Source organism: Misgurnus anguillicaudatus, chromosome 10, assembly GCF_027580225.2.
Source record: "Misgurnus anguillicaudatus chromosome 10, ASM2758022v2, whole genome shotgun sequence".
NCBI classification, from domain to species: Eukaryota; Metazoa; Chordata; class Actinopteri; order Cypriniformes; family Cobitidae; genus Misgurnus; species Misgurnus anguillicaudatus.
In genome coordinates, this window is record NC_073346.2 from 22,861,043 (window position 1) to 22,878,555 (window position 17,513).

At 40.0% G+C, this 17,513-nt stretch overlaps 2 protein-coding genes across 2 annotated transcripts in view; both read right to left on the reverse strand.

Annotated features, from left to right (window-relative positions):
* Positions 1-4,838: 4,838 nt before the first annotated feature.
* Positions 4,839-10,114, reverse strand: LOC129448047 (uncharacterized). The gene is made up of 3 exons (XM_055210090.2): positions 9,803-10,114; positions 8,967-9,487; positions 4,839-6,855 (listed from the first exon to the last, which is right to left on the reverse strand). The coding sequence occupies exons 2-3, from the start codon at positions 9,472-9,474 to the stop codon at positions 5,447-5,449; spliced, it is 1,917 nt and encodes a 638-aa protein (XP_055066065.2). The 5' UTR covers positions 9,475-9,487; positions 9,803-10,114; the 3' UTR covers positions 4,839-5,446.
* A 1,069-nt stretch (positions 10,115-11,183) lies between these two features.
* megf8 (multiple EGF-like-domains 8) overlaps positions 11,184-17,513 on the reverse strand; it is a 30,765-nt gene continuing 24,435 nt past the window's right edge. Inside the window, exons 39-44 of the mRNA XM_073872128.1 lie at positions 17,128-17,296; positions 16,859-17,051; positions 14,959-15,129; positions 14,732-14,862; positions 14,218-14,350; positions 11,184-14,029 (exon numbers count right to left, since the gene is read on the reverse strand). Coding sequence (XP_073728229.1) covers positions 12,551-14,029; positions 14,218-14,350; positions 14,732-14,862; positions 14,959-15,129; positions 16,859-17,051; positions 17,128-17,296 — 2,276 coding nt within the window. The 3' untranslated portion in view covers positions 11,184-12,550. The remainder of the gene's footprint in view (positions 14,030-14,217; positions 14,351-14,731; positions 14,863-14,958; positions 15,130-16,858; positions 17,052-17,127; positions 17,297-17,513) is intronic.

Here is a 17,513-nt window from a genome sequence, read left to right on the forward strand (position 1 = left end):
CAACACAATTCAGCACTGAAAAACTGCATAAAATAAAAGCCATAAATAGCTGAAAACAGTCCCAGACATTAGAGATATTACTTTTTTGCTCAACAAAGATTCAAACACAATCTTTAACCAAAATGTTGCAAGTATTGTAAGATAAATCAATGTATTGTCTTATAATGAGTGTCAAAGAATGACTAATGCTTGATTTGATTTAAGACATAATCAGTGCATGTATCTTTATGTATGATTATCTCTTTTTCCCCGTTAAGCACTCATATATGGTGTAATGAACAATTGGGCCTGCCCAGTCAAATGAGTCCCTATAGGATTCTAAGAGCCATTCCATTGACACTGAAAGACTTTTTAATGGGTACTCTATTCAATGCCTGATTAAAACCCTTTTAAATCACTTTGATACATCATCTTAACTGTCTTAATGTAAATATGTCCGTTAATGTCTCAAATTATGTTACATACAAATGTACACAAATGAAATTCTTGTTACCTTACACATGTATGCTTTAAATTTTGTTGATTAAAACAAAAATGATGTCATCACTCACTTACCCCCATTTTTCCAAAACCACAAGACATATTCTGTGGAACACAAAAAGATGTTTAGCTGAAAATCACAAAGACTGACAGCATCTACTTTAAAGGGTACATTTCACAAGACTTTTTTTAGGATGTGTCCCCAGAGTACATATGTGAAGTTTTAGCTCAAAATATCATATAGATAATTTATTATAGCAAATTAAAATTTACACTTTGTAGGTGTGTGTGCAAAAATGTGCCGTTTTGGGTGTGTCATTTAATATTCAAATGAGCTGATCTCTGCACTAAATGGCAGTGCTATGGTTAGACAGTGCAGATTAAGGGGCGGTATTATCCCCTTCTGACATCACAAGGAGAGCCAAATTTCAATTACCTATTTTTTCACACGCTTTTGGAGAATGGTTTACCAAAACTAAGTTACTGGGTTGATTTTAACCACATTTTCTAGGTTTATAAAAGCACTGGGACCCAATTATAGCACTTAAACAGGGAAAAAGTCTGATTTTCATGATTTGTCCCCTTTAAAAGTACAAAAAAGAGCAGTGTCATAAACAGTATGTAACTAATGAAAAAGATTTATATTTCAGCTACATTTTTTGGCTGAACAGTGTTTAATCATAGTGTGCAGGCAAATCTAACGGAGTACAGAGCATAATGCTTTTAAAGTGAGCATCTTAAGCTGAGTCACCTTTCGTCTCTGTGGTCAGTACCTGTGTTCGGCACCGAGGATTAAAGTCTTATCAGCTGGGGCAGAGTTGTCAGGATCCAGACTCACAGGCAGATTACAGGTTGTGATCCGTTGAGAAGTTCATTCACTGCAGATCAAAATGAGATTTAGTTATCCTTCTTCATTACACAGACCTCAGGCAAAGCTCAGTCTATCTTTCTGTCTGTCTCACTTTATTCTTTTTGCGTGTATGTAACATATCAATCTCCTTTCCTGTGCCTTATTCTCTTTGTACTGTATCTCAATAATAAAATCATTTATCTCCAACAGAGAGATACTCGAATCAACCCACCAATTAATTACTTAGATTAACAATACTGGGATAGAAAGTATTTTAACAATGAAAAATGACACGCTTTAAGTACTTCAGGTTCAACACATAAACTACTTTATCCATTCTCTCTGTCAGGTCTTTGCTTGCCCCTCAGCACAGTTTTCATAGGCCTGCATATCGTCTCCTCTTGTGCTCCTATAGTGTTTAACTCCTCTAAACAGCATGACTCCCTGTCTCCTTTCTCCCTGTTGCATTTATTCTTGTCCTCCCTTTCTCACGCTTCTGTCTCTCATCCCCACGCTCTCTTCCTGCTAACTGAGGCCACATCGCCCAAGCCTGTTATCCCTTTTCCCTCTCTCTCGCTCTCTTTTCCTCCTGCGCGCTTTCCCCTGTGATAAATGAGGCTGTCTGTTGGGTGTAGTTCATATTTACTGAGTAGGGGAGCGCACACTGTCAGTCTCCCTCACCCTCCACATCTCTATCCCTGCGCTAAACAGACACCCAGAGCCAAAGGTTAGGACAGGGGGCGGACTGGGGTGGAGAAGAAAGCAGCATGGCCAGAGTAAAAGAGGCAGTTGTGGATTGTAGATTCAAGGCAGTGGGACTCCAAAAGCAAGGCTACGTGGAGCCGCACAACTGCAGATAAAAGACACCTAGTGATGCTTATCAAAAATGATACGCTCCTCATTTTGAGTTTGACAGCACTGACCCTACTCGCTTACTGCGCTAACCAGCTTGCCTTAAGATCTTGGCAGCAAAACTCACCACATCGTTTGTCCGTTTGCGCTTTCAGGCACTTTCGTGCACTCAGATGTGCCAAGAAACTACGGTCACGAGACCAAAAAAATAAAAAATGCACCAAAACACAGTTTTATCTACGCCTACATAAACCATCCCCAGCACACGGCTTGCGTGTTATCCACAAGGAGTGGAAAAGTGGTGATTTGACCCCTGCTGTAACCCTTTCATCAATGAGAGAAGTGGATTTGGGCCCGGCTGAGCCCAAAGGGACACAGACGCAGCCGTCCTTAAGCCCCCTGAAGACCCTGAAAGCCGCCGGCTCTTCCCACACACTGACCTCTGAGGCCAGCAAACGCCAAAACCACTGCAGCGAGACGACACTGTGACACTGGCACACCAAACCCAACAATGTGTTCCTTCGCCAAATTGACAAAAGAATTGAGAGAAAATATGGGGAAAATTGGATCGCTGGAATTACATACAAAAAACTGAAGATGGGGATAAATGTCCAAGAGGCCTCTTATTTAATTCAACATAGAAGTAATTCAATTTTAGACTATGGATAGGATGTCAGAAAATGATAGGATGTTTATACACAAACATCTCATCACATATTTTACAGGTCAAAATATGGTCACGAAAACAGGTCCACACATTTGTTAGAATAAAATGCAGACTGCCATAACAAGTCAGGATAAAGGCTTAAAGGAATATTCCATTTTCTTAAAAGAAAAATCCAGATAATTCACTCACCACCATGTCATCCAAAATGTTGATGTCTTTCTTTGTTCAGTCGAGAAGAAATTATGTTTTTTGAGGAAAATATTGCAGGACTTCTCTCATTTTAATGGACTTTAATAGACACCAACAACCAACACCCCACTCAACACGCAACAGCTTTCTTTCAACGGAGTTTCAAAGGACCATAAACAATCCCAAACGAGGCATAAGTGTCCCATCCAGCAAAACGACTGTCATTTTTGACAAGAAAAATAACAAATATACACTTTTGGAGCGCGGCTTCTCGTCTGGATCTGGTCGTGATGCGCCAGGTGACCCCACGCAATGCGTCATGACGTCAAGAGGTCACAGAAGACGAACGCGAAACTCCGCCCCAGTGTTTACAAGTGTGTTAAAGGGGACCGTTCCTACGTTGTTGTATGTCAACTGATACTAATAATGTCTTTGTGTCAGTTTATTGTTTACAATGGTCCGCAAATGTGCGTTTTATATATGTAACACGTGACCTCCCTACGTCACTACGCATTTACGTTAGGTCGCGCTGGACCGGACCTAGACGAAAAGTTGTGGTTTAAAAGAGCATATTTTTTATTTTTCTTGTTAAAAATGACAGTCGTTTCACTAGATAAGACCCTTATGCCTCGTTTGGGATTGTTTATAGTCCTTTGAATCTCCGTTGAAAAAAACTGTTACGTGTTGAGTTAAGTGTTAATTGTTGGTGTCTATTAAAGTCCATTGAAATGAAAAAAATCCTGCAATGTTTTCCTCAAAAACATAATTTCTTCTCGACTGAACAAAGAAAGACATCAACATTTTGGATGACATGGTGGTGAGTAAATTATCTGGATATTTCTTTTAAGAAAATGAAATATTCCTTTAAGGAGTGAAATAAAAAGGTTTGATTTTGTGATCATAATTTAGAAATACAAACAAAAGAGCATCACATTCATATTATGCATTTGAGACCGTAAAGTTGTTTCGGTTGTTATTGTAAAATAACTGCAAGAAGAGTGAGATCCCAATAAGAGAGACACCACAAACCCCCTTTTTCCAAATTCCCTAAAGCACACATTGACAGATATCTGTTTCCCCCTGGTGCCCCAAAGGAGGAACTGCTACTAAATTAAAACCTTCGCAGCAATTTATCAACATTAACATGTTACAGAATGACATTTTCAGTCAGAAGTACTATTTGCTATATTGAAAACATGTTGAAAATGTGTATTGTTAGGCATACCCATGTTTCCAGTACATCGACACCAACGGCCATCTCAGTGGGTACCCTGTAAAAATCAGGAAAGAAAAAATAACGGGCGAATAATCTGTCTCAATTTTCAAACTCTATTAATTTTGTGTTGTGCGGCTGGCCTCCCTATCACCCAATCTTTAGGATCCGCGGTTGTACTGACAATTATTATTACTACTACAACCGAGGGGGAATTAAAACACTCTCCCCTCCATACATCTCTCTGACCCTACTCTCAGACAAGAGGCTTGCTAAATGAAAAATGGACGTGCTTTAAGAAGTATTGATTCCAGCTTTAAACAAAGGTAAACTCAATATTATTTAGCCCTAAATACATCTTTGTTATCTGTGTCAGCGCACCAGTCACGCTGCTGTCCTCGTAATCACAGACATAAAAATAATAGGGCTATTCCAGCAACATTGACTGAGGCAGATCTGTTTGGGCCTTTTGACCAAGTGATCCATCTATCGGCTTCAAGTGTTTGTACGGCACGTGACGATGCTTTGGCGCACAGGATCTTCCTGTGTCCACAAAGAATACTGCAACAAAGACAAAAAGATCATGGTTTAGATATACAGCCATTGTTAAGATAATGCTTTATTTATGGTGGAAATGAAGAATACAATCTTTAGTCCCATAAATAGTCCAAACAGTTTTAGTGGACAAGATTAAACATATGCAGACATTTACATTTTTACAATTAGTAAAGCCACTATCACCATAAATTGTAACATCAACTAATTACCATATACAGTATGTTCATTATAAAAATTAGGAAGTCACGAAATAACTTAAAGTCCTAGACTATAGGTTTGCATGTCAAGTACATGTCAATGCTTCACAAATCATTTATTATTAAACAACTATTAACACAAGCTATTTTATTATTATTATTTCAAAAGTAACAGTGCTAGCCATGCTGAGTCACTTTTTTATTATTAATTTAGGGATTCATTCCATTTGGTTAATATCTTCAATGTTTGCATCACTAGCCATGCTAACTAACTCCTTGATAAATAATATACTGTACAAAATTACTCTTACGTCCAAAAGGAAGTCTACGTATCTGAAATCAATGACACTTTAATTGTCTCCGTGATGTTACATGAATGCAAATCGATTTTCAATTTATCAATACAAATTTTCAATCTATTTCCCAAAACGAAACTGAGATTACACAAGGTGCTTTTCCATGTGTTGGGACAAGTGGTGTGATCGACTGAAAGTGCGCGGACATCGCGGGCAGATATACGGTCTCTCTCCAGTGTGTGTCCGGATGTGTGATTTCAGGTGCTGGGGCATGAGAAATCGTTTCCCACATTCTGTACACAGGTAGGGCCTTTGGCCCGTGTGGGTACGCATGTGCTTGCCCAGGTCGCCCGAGTTGTTAAAGCGACGGTCACACTCAGAACAAGCGAAGGGTTTTTCTCCTGTGTGTGTTCTCATGTGTCTGGTCAGATCGCCAGACTGGGAGTAGCTGGTGCCGCACTGCTCACAACGGTAAGGTTTTTCTCCAGTGTGCGTGCGCTGGTGGATTTTCAGGTGCTGGATGCGGTTGAAGCGTTTGCCACAAATATCGCAGTGGTACGGCCGTTCTCCCGAGTGGATGCGGAGATGTTTCCTCAACACGTCTTCCCGTGAAAACGCCTTGCCACACACGTTGCACTGAAGCATGGTATGGGGGTTGTGAATTTTCCGGTGGATCTCCACATACTTCGGAGCTGCAAAAGCTTTTCCGCAGTCGGGGCAAGAAAACGATTTTTCCTTCGAGTGAACCCGCATGTGGATGCGGACCGTTGACCTGTGGCTGAATTTCATCCCGCACTGGAGGCACGGGTAGGGTCTTTCCCCCGTATGTGTGCGTAGATGACAGGTGAGGTGACTCATCCTGGAGAAGTCTTTATCACATTCGGGGCATTTATAGGGCTTGACCCCTGAATGGACCAACTTGTGTTTCCGCAGGCTTCCCCGGTCACCAAACTTATGGTCACACTCTTGACAGGCAAACGGCTTCTCGCCGGTGTGAGTGCGCTGGTGTATGGTCAAAGATTGAAGTCTTGGAAAGTTCTTCCCGCAGACTTTGCACAAATACCCACGGTCGGTGCATACGGGTCCATCTGCTCCAGCCTCCAGTTTTTTGTCCTCGTCTGGATCGTGGCAGCGATGCGGTCCGACACCCCACACTCCATCAAAGCTTTTCCCACATTTAGCACAGTTTACGTGTCCGTCTTTAGCCACGGTGGCTAAGCCGTGACACCGGCGGCAATGATTTTGCAGATTACGAATGTAATCGAAGCTGCGATCGCACTGCGGGCAGGTGTAGCGCTTTTTGGTGGGTTTGGGCCTGGGGAGATGGATCTTGCGCATGTGTGACTCCAGCTGCCTCTGAGAGAAGAAACGGAAGTGGCACGAGGAGCAACAGAGCATCCCGGAGGATATTTTAGAGCAACTGTATACTTTATGGTATTTCACCCAGGCCAGGTATTCACTTCGATGAGACCATTTGATATGCTTGTCAAGGTGGGAGAATTCTGTAAAAGTCACGGAGCAATGGGGACAGGGCAAAATCTGAGAAGAGGAAGCTGTGGAGACAAAAACAGACGAACTGAAGGTAAAAAGGCAGTCGTGCACAACGCAGTGCTAATTTGTTGCTTTTTGCATGTGTGCAAATGTTGTGTATTTTAAATGGTCCTTTGGTGCAGTACATTGATCAACTTTTGAGATGCAAAAGCCGCTAAATGCCACTTCTGTCAAAAATGAGAATAATATTAACCGAATGCTCTTAGTACGTATTATACATTCTTCAAATACCTTCGCTTCAAATCTGCTTAATCCTGGCCTCAGACCATTCAGAAATACCGGTTTATTGTCAGAATCTGCTAAATGCCACATTGATTTTTCAGCAAAATCCTCTAAGTGCACCAAAGACAAATCGGATGTACGACCGTGGATCACATTCAAACTTGTGTCCCTTATGAGTACTTGGACCTGAATCCGACATGAATGTGGTACTCACATGGATCACAGCGCCCCGTGTGGTTAAGTTTCTTAATTTTTAAAGAACAAGTTCAGTATTTTACACTTAAAGCCCTGTTTTCAGATTGTTTATGATGAAATAGAACGGTTTTGACTGAAATTTGGACATATGATGCTGTCTCGAGAATTTTCGGGTGTTTGTTGTATCACCCCCCACTTCTACAATGGCTGCATAGGTGCACTGGAACAATCCTTCCTAAAATGCATTAAACTTTCGTTTACAAAGACGTGAAACTCACCGAGTGGTCAGGGTTGTTCACTGATATGCTCACACAAAAATCGCTGCAAATGATGCTTTCCAACAGGTTTTATCGTAGTTTTTGTCCAACTCCATTGACTTGTATTAGATGTGTGTGAGGTACGGTATTACTCCGCCACCGGGTACGTTGTTTGTATTCTTGCAATTGGCAAAGGTGGATTATCCCCACCAACTGGGCTGGAGTGTCTATTATTCAAGCTCTCAACGGAAGAATGTTCGGGTGTGAGACGTTTGGAAAAATAGGTCCACAAGTTTACAACGAATGCTAAATCACCTGTTGGAAAGCATCTTTTGCAGTAATTTTTGTGTGAGCATATCAGTGAACACCCCTGACCACTCGCTGAGTTTCACGTCTTTGTAAACGAAAGTTTAATGCATTTTAAGAAGGATTGTTCCAGTGCAGCTATGCAGCCATTGTAGAGGTAGTGGGTGATACAACAGAAACCGAAAATTCTCGGGCCAGCATCATATGTCCAAATTTCAGTCAAAACCGTTCTATTTCATCATAAACAATCTGAAAACAGGGCTTTAAGTGTAAAATACCGAACTTGTCATTTAACATTCTGACTTTCATCATTTGCAATGTTTCCAGTTGCATCTTGAGTGATTTTGCAACAGTTTACGATGTCTTGTCCAAAGAAGTGGAGGTTTTGCCAAAAAAAGCTTGCATGTGTTTAGAGGGTTTGCAGCTAAAGGTAATAAAAATTGTTAAATACCAATGAAATGACTAAAAATAAATTTCTGACTAATAACTTTTTCATTGCCATTAAAGTGAAAATGAACTTAAACATAAGAGCCTGATTTTGGCATGTGTTTTTTTATGCTTTATATGAGGGGTGCCCAAACTTGGTCCTGGAGGGCCAGTGTCCTACAGAGTTTAGCTGAAACTTGCCTCAACACACCTCCCTGAAAGTTTCAAAACATGTCAGACGCACTTAGAGGGTTTTGCATCTTTTTTTTGTTGGGTCTGTTTATAATGCTCTATATCAGGAGGACCACTAGTACTGCACAATTTGCATGTCTCCCTCATTAGACACACCTGGTTTAAATCTTAAGCTCATTAGTAGAGACCTGAACTGGGTGTGTAAGGTAATTGAAAGAGGTGTGTCACAAAAAGGAAACATGCAAAATGTGCAGTAGTAGTGGTCCTCAAGGACAGGTTTGAAAACCCTTGCTCTACATCAAGGGTGTCCAAACTTGGTCCTGGAGTGCCGGTGTTCCCTCAACACACCTGCCTGAAAGTTTCTAGTCTGCCCTTGATCAGGTTTGATTAGGGTTGATTAGGGTTGGAGTAAACCTCTGCAGAGACACCGGCCCTCCATGAGCAGGATTTGACACCCCTGCTCTATATAAATGTGACATCACAAATAACAAAAATACAAAGTAAAGATAATTTACCAGTGTTTATCTCCTGCTCAAAACCGTCCAAAGAGTTTTCATCTGATGGTTCCTGCTTGATCTCTTTCCAGTCGTCTTCATTTTCCTCCTTTACACTCAGGTCAGACTCTCTTTGCAATGCTTCATAAACATCGGGCTCAGTTTTGATCTCAATGTTTGGTGGATTTAAGGGAAGACAATCTGGTTCTGTCTTTGGACCGATGGATCTAAAATCAAGAGGTTGCAGATTTATTTTGAGCTGTTTTCCAGATAACACCTCCTCGTGCTGAGATGGCACTGTTAGGACTCCCAAAGCTTCCAGTTCTCCTGAATCATGTCTTTTGTTTGTAACCTCAGTAGAGACGTCCATAATACAGTCCTGTGTGTGAGGTGATGTATTGGTTTTATCTGAGGAAATGTTGATGGCATCGCCATTTGAGACATTAACATTTTCCCGTCGTTTGGGTGTTTTCTTTTTTCTGGATAATTTTTCTGTCTTTAACGAATTAGTTTTCATCTTCTTGTGCATCACCTGTTCAGGACTGATAAGAAATATTAATTATTTGCAGAAATATTACTAGTCTTGCGCTTTTACTATATTTATAATTTCCCTAGCATTGTACCTGTTCTCATGGTCTCAACATCATAATGAAAACGAATTCATAACTCTTGACGTTTACTGCATTAGTCTATGCTTTAATCTAAATCTGAAAATAATATTTCAATAATACTGGTTCCTGAAGTAACGTTAATCCTGTAAAATTTGGGATTAAATCCTATAGTTTTGCTAGGTGCAGCCATGCAGATGTAAACAGATGGATCGCGTTTATTTTAAGTAAAGCACGAAATGCCCTTACCGTTTAGTAAACGTTTAGTTTGTGCAAATGTTGTGCATTTAGGCGAAAACGAAAAGCCAATAGATGATTGTGTTCATTGTCCTGTTCACAGTGATACATCTTACTGTTCATCATTTCAGCTCCATCAGACGTGTTGTACAGCCGCTCCCTACGACACGATCGCGTTAAATCTTGTTTGGGTAGGTAAGTTAATAAATAACACTGATTTATCTTAACAAGCAGGCAATTTTGTTTCCACTTCCGAAGCACGTTAGACAACACAGGTTGTGAATAAATTAAAGATATAAGTAAAGCCAGAAACGACAATACATTTGAAAATAAGGCCAGCGCTGAAGCGTTTTTCAAAATAAAAGTTCACGTCTTATTAATAATTAAGTAAGTAATAGTAGTAATATTAAGGCATGTAACTACCACTGATAATAATAATATAGGGATAATACGACTAATAATAAATAACAACAAGACAATTTTATTTTAAAACATAGAATACTGCTACTAGTGTTGTACACCCCCCAAAAAAAAATTTTATTCGATTAACAGCGATTAATATATATATATATATATATATATATATATATATATATATATATATATATATATATATATATATATATATATATATATATATATATATATATATATATATATATATATATTAATTATATATATATATATATATTTTTACATTTGTACATTTACTTTGTGTATTTATATATTTACTTTGTGTATTTATATATTCATAATAAATAAATAAATATATTGAAAGAATATGGTTCAATTAAATTGTCTAAAATTTTTCAAGGTTGATCAATACATTTACAGATTTGCAAGCAAGATGTGCTGTTTTTGTGAAAGTTTGAAAATATGACTGAGCTTAGAATTCCTTTACACATATTTCTGTCCTGTAAAAAGTAACAAACTCAGTTTCATTATTGTTCATACTTTAATTATATATATGCCGATTGTAACCTGCAGATCAAGCACACAACCAAATTTACAGCAGAGTCCTTTTTTTTAAAGAAAAAGTCATGAAGTAAAAAGCAAACTAATACAACACAAGCTGACCCGGTAACCATTTAATGGATGATATTTTATTATGAACAAATTTCTGTTATGCATTTAATAATCAAAAAACTGTTTTCAAAACTGTAGAAGCATGTTCGAACACAACACAATGATGATTTCATCTTTTTTAAACACCCAAATCTATTTTGGTCTTATGCTTAATTTATTTCACAATCACTTCTTCTGTTTTTGAGCAACATGTTAACTAATGCTCAGGTTTAAATTATCTCTGGAGTGTAGCCCTAAGATAAATATATGGCTTTTCCTGTTAAGTTTCACAAATATTAAATATAATGTTGAATAAACACTTTTGAAATCGATCAACCAGGACTCTTTAATTTTCAATAAAGAAACTGTAACTTTCTACATTGGTCTACACAAGTATCAGTCAAATTATGTTCAGAAAATAATAGTCCATCCTCAAAAAATAAAAATGGAAACTCCATTTAAATACCAATACTGTAACAAACTCCATAAAACATAATACAGATAAAATGCTTGTTATAGTGTTCAGTGTTCCTCCGTTCTCTTAATTTCATATAGCATCTCACTAGGAGCATAAAACTTCTATTGCACATTTTGTTCAATAGATCTCATACATTACCCATCAAGAAAAAAATAATGAAAAGCTACAGCAACCCTAAATGGGCGATACATTTTTTTTGATCATCATGGATTAAAAATTGTTCCATAAGAGTTAGCCAAACAACTGGCACACAGTTCATACATTCTGTAGGTTTAGCCCATTGTCCTACAAAATAAAAAAGTTAAGATAAAGTATTCAAGAGTTAATGGAACTAACGTAGTGTATGGTTAAAAAAAACTGAATATGGGCTATTCACCTTATTCCTTCATGTATATACACACACACACACACACATTTGAAACATGAAACGATCTAAACTCAAAAACCTACTTTTAATACAAAAAAAATCTCTAAATGTGTGTAGATTTAATCACACATAACATTAATGTCTGGTCAAGGCAATGTGAGTAAAGGCATGTCATCAATGCAAACAAAAAACCTTTAACAATAAGCCGCCAATTGACAAAGTCTGAAATGCATCAAGTCTGAATGAATATGTATAAAAATAAGCCGGAGGCTCACTAGGAAATAGACCTATTGACAAAATTCAATTTGCTAAATTACAGAAAGCATCACCAATCATCACAGCCATGACAAAAACAAAGCATTACAATGACTTTTTTTAACAACCGTAAGCCACCTTGCCAGTCAAGTTTGCACATTCAAGCGGACATGTTGCACTGTCTCTTGGTTTAGATGGCAGATTAGATTGTCACATAAAGATATAAAGCACATTTTGGTTCAACATTTTCACTGGTTGATATGTCATGCCAAAGTTGTCATCTTTGCCAGCTGATTTGTTGATTTCAGTAGTGTATAATAGGACATAAGGTTCAGCAACAAAGCTGGAGATACAAGTAGTGCACTGCATAAAGGTTGCCGCCTTGGGTCAATATGAAGCTTGGTATGAATAGTTATAAACGAACAAGTAAACAACACCTAATATATCTACAGTATATGTACAATCACATTTCATTTCAGTCACCTTTTCCTGTAATAAATACATCCCCTCTGCAAACCCCACTAAGAAAATTAACTTAATATTTATACGCTTTCATAGAAACCTGCAACCTCTCTTGCTTATCTTCCTTTTCTCTTCACATGGCCATGGTGGTTAAATGCTGATGCCCCAGCAAGCCTTTTCGTCCACCCCCAGCGCCAGGATGCGTGCCCACTCCACCATGTCCGCAATACTCCTGCAAGTTCTGCCGCAGTGTGACGAGTGCTGAACCCAAGCAGGCCCGGTTGGGTGCAAGAATGCCCCCTGGCAGCTGGATGAGCACGGTGGCCACCCCAGCCATTCCATCATCTGTGGGCTCCAGAGTGATCGGCCCAACTTTGAAGGACGAGTACGAAAAACCCATGAGCTGGGAAAGGAAGGGATCAGAGCGGCAGAAATGCTGATAGCTGCCGTGTGAGGACGGATGATGGTGGTGGTGATGTGAGGTCGGGTTGGCTGCAGAGCTGGGAGTGTAGTGATGAGCATTTAAGTAGTGTAAGGGAAGGTGCTGCCCATTGTTGCCTCCACTTAGAGCAAGGTGGTGGTGATGGTGGTGGTGAGTGGCAGTGCCAGGGTCATGCTTATATGTAAGGGCACCAGGTCGTCCTCTTTGGCCCATCACCATGCCACTAAGCTTGCCAGTCCTGACATGGGCCAGGGACACGGTACTACCCCCTCCGGCAGAAGGCAAGTAAACCAGCTGAGGCTCTTCAGGTTCCAAGTACACGGTAAGTTTGGCAAAAGGCCGAGAGGCCATCTTGGTCATCTCTTGAATGTGGCGACGCTGCTCGCGGCGGAAATCTAGGAACTGCTTGACCTTCCAGAGTAGCACACAGACGGACAAGAAGAGAAAGAAGCAGGAGAAGAAGACTGAGAAGAAGACAAAGAGGTCAATGTGGGCCTGGTCCTGTCGTAGAAAGAGGAGGCCTTGAGACTCTCCGTTATGAGTGTCTGTGCCCACACCACGCAGAGCAATGTAAAAACGGCTAGACTTCAGTGAGTGCACTTCATGGGGGAAAGTGATGACCACGCGGTCCCGTACGCCTCGTACGATCAACACAGTCTGCGGCTTCCACACGGTGATGTACGTTATCAGACCTTCCGTTCGTTCTTCCCGCACCTCACGTTCGCTACCCTGTGGCTTTCCCGATTGAGGCGTGCCAACTAAGGCTGCAGAGGAGTTTGGCAACATCTTCATGGGTGATGGTGGGATGAAAGGCACCTCTTTGTCTCCCCGTGTAGCGGTTGCTGAGGTGGCCTCATCTTCGATCTTGATGGTATGGACACCAGTTTGGCGGTGTACCTCCACAATAAAGGTGTCATGAGAGTTAGACACATAAACCTCAACCTCCCCAAATGTAACATCAATGGTGACACGGATATCCACGTTAGTAAACTTGGGCTGGGCTGAAAAGAACACCGTGCGACCCCGGAGCAGATTGCGGATGTTAGGCTCGTGGAAGCAATTGACTTGTGATGTTGGGTCGAAGCAACATTCGCTGTCCACGTTGAACTGCCGGTAACACTGACGACCATTCACTGGATTGCCATTGAATGAATCCTTGCACTTTGCACACTGTAAGATAGCAGCAGGTATGAGAATAATAATCATGAATATCCTTTATCTCTATCAGGCACATAAAAACAAGATTGGATAAACTGATATATTATTTACGGTTATCATAGTTCACAAAAAAAGCTATTTTCACAGTCTTATTAATGAATTATAGCAAACACCTCAGATTGTAAAGAATTGGCCATTACCTGTTGCCTGTAACAGTCCTTACGGTCACTCTGTGGGTTGGTCAGACAGGATGAAGTTTCGGTGTTGTTCTGGCAGGGACAGCCTGTGCCATCATGTTCATTACATGTGTCTGCATGGCCATTACACTGACATCTACAAGGAAAACAATAGTAAGACTACAGCTGTTTGAATATTATTACTATTTTATAAAAGGTGTAGCGGAGGATTTTCTTGAATTTTAGAAAAGAACCGCCGCCTTCACTTTTTTTTTAAAAAATGCAATTGCACAACACTCCTGATTGACAACTAGGAGGACCAATAGTCTTGATGATCCACCCGGAAAAAGAAAATCCTCCGTAATACCTTTAACAACATTTCAGATGCAGGGTAAGAAATTAAATCACACAATTAGTAAAAACAGCAGCAGCAGCTGTTCAAAATGGCTTGCGCGTACTGCTCTATATACTGTTATAATGTCTATAAAATACCTGAACACAGTTACAGACAATGTTAATCTTGTTCTTGTGTACTCACTTGTCACACTTCCCATGCAGTAGGAAATATCCACTTAGGCAGCTCTCACATTTATCCCCCACACTGTTGTTCTGACAGGTCACACACACAGCGTTGTCCTCAGTCGGGCCCTCTGTAGCCCACTGTTCGATCTAAGAGAGGAAGAAATATTCAGACCAAGAGGCAAGCTTTGCAGTAGACATTCAGATTTTGATTTTTTAATGCAGAGATTCCTATAGACTGCTTACACTGTCACGGTCCAGTGGATAGTCTTTTGGATTATCCATTGCCCTCCGGTGCTCCTCTTTTGACAGGCACACATCACTGTTGCCTCTGCAGAACTCACGGCAGGGCCGACACATTCCCCCATCCTTCGCCTGGCCCACAAACAAGGGCTTACACCTGTCACAAAAATTACCCTAAAAATAAGAGAGAAAGTCATAATGAAACTCATAGCTGGACAACAACTATGTCATCAACAACAGCTCAACTGTAGGAAGCACAGTACCAAAGACAAAGGTCACATCATAGACACTCACCATAGCAGATATGAGACTGTATCAATATTACAGTTTGATTGGATAATTTTTTTTGCGATATATGACCCTAATATGAAATCCAGGATAAAGCCTAATAATCTAAGTGATTAGAAGCAAAGTTTGATTGCACACATGGTTGTGCCGCCAGACGGTAGTATTGTGTATCGACAATAGTCAGACATATCGCCAATGGTAGACTTTCATGAGGATAGTTGGTGATAGTTATTATTATAATCATAGTTTCATATTAACATGCACATTGCATGGTTTTTCTTGCATGAGAGGGTCTGTGGGCTTCACTTTGCGTGAGAGAGCTTCTAATGCGCTCTAATTCCTTTTCGCACGCACGTGGACTCCATGCATGCGTCTTGGACTCTTGCTAGGACCTGAATATGTGCGGCATGGACTTCTAGCACCTGACATTTCCTTGCACTAGAGAGGTTGTTAGGTGCACAGAGGGTAAAACCATACAGTTTGTTGTTTCCACTCCTTGGCACGCAAGACACTTTATTGCGACCTGCACTTAAAGGATTAGTCAATTTTCTTAAAAAAAATCCAGATCATTTACTCACCACCATGTCATTCAAACTGTTGATGTCTTTCTTTGTTCAGTCGAGAAGAAATTATGTTTTTTGAGGAAAACATTACATGATTTTTCTCACTTTAATGGACCCCAACACTTAACAGTTTTAATGCAGTTTAAAATTGCAGTTTCAATGCAGCTTCAAAGGACTCAAAACGATCCCAAACGAGGCATAAGGGTCTTATCTAGCAAAACGATTGTCATTGTTGGCAACAAAAATAAAAAATATGCCCTTTTAAACCACAACTTCTAGTCTTCCTCCGTTTGTGTGACGCGCCAGCGCGACCTCACGTAATTGCATAATGATGTGGAAAGGTCACGAGTTACATATATGAAACGCACATTTGCGGACCATTTTAAACAATAAACTGACACAAAGACATTAATTAGTATCATTCCACATACAACAACTTCAGAACGGTCCTATATCTCCACACTTGTAAACACTGGGGTGTAAGTTCGCATACATCATCCGTGACCTCTTGACGTGATGACGTATTACGTGAGGTCGCGCTGGCGCATCACAGGACCGGAGGAAGACAAGATGTTGTGGTCCAAAAGTGCATACCCTTTTTCTTGTCAAAAATGACAATTGCTTCGCTAGATAAGACTCTTATGCCTTGTTTGAGATCGTTTACAGTCCTAAGCTCAGTTTTAAGAAAGTTGCGGTCATGACAGTTTTGCCCTTGCTTCTTTTTTGTCCACCAATCAAGTGATTTGTTATAAGTAAAAAAATATATAAATGAGTAAACTACTGCCCCACCCCCGATACTATCGTGAATCGGCGATTTCACAGGCTAACGATAGGACGATCTCAAAATGGGACATATCACCTAACACTAATGATTTCACTTTCATTTCAATTTTTGACGTGGTCTTACCTTATTTATATTTTTTACAGAATGTTCTTTACATTATGCACTATGATTTTATATGTTTAAAAAAGGTAAATCACAGGTTTTTACAGGCAGGGTCACACATATGACTGCAATGAAGTTGAATTTAAAAAAAACTTTATGTTGTTACCTTTGTGTTATTCTTGCACTCCAAACAGGTGTTCAGCTGAGAGATGCTTTTACAGTTACTGTGTTTGTTACAGCGGCACTCAGAGGAGCAGTTTTCCCCAACAAACCCAAAGTGGCACTGACACACTCCTGGAGACACGCAGGTGCCGTTAACACAGCCCTGTGCACACACTGGCTCACACTGACCCGACACACTGGAAAAAAGAGAGAAAACGTATAAACAGATGCAGAGGTCCTAAAAGAACGTAACCTTGGGATTATTATATATACCTGCTAAGTATATAGCCCTGTCTGCAGGTGCAGTGGTAGCCTTCAGGTTGATCATGGCAGTCCTGAGTGACATTACAGTGGTGATGGCCATTGGCACACTCATCCTCTGCCGGGCAGTGCAAGAACGACCAGCTACTGTTCCACTGTGGGCACATAGCTTCACTCACACCTGCAAAATACAAGCACAATTACATTTTAATGCATTAGGCCAACAGAAGTAGAAAATATATACCTGAAACAGTGTACGGTAATAGTCACAACATTCCAGGAGTTCTGATAATTAGTATAACAGAATTATTTGGATCACTTATTTGTTTCTTTAAAAATATTTTTGCCAGCAGAAACAAAATATAACATTCCAAAGTATTCCATGCAGCACTTTTGAT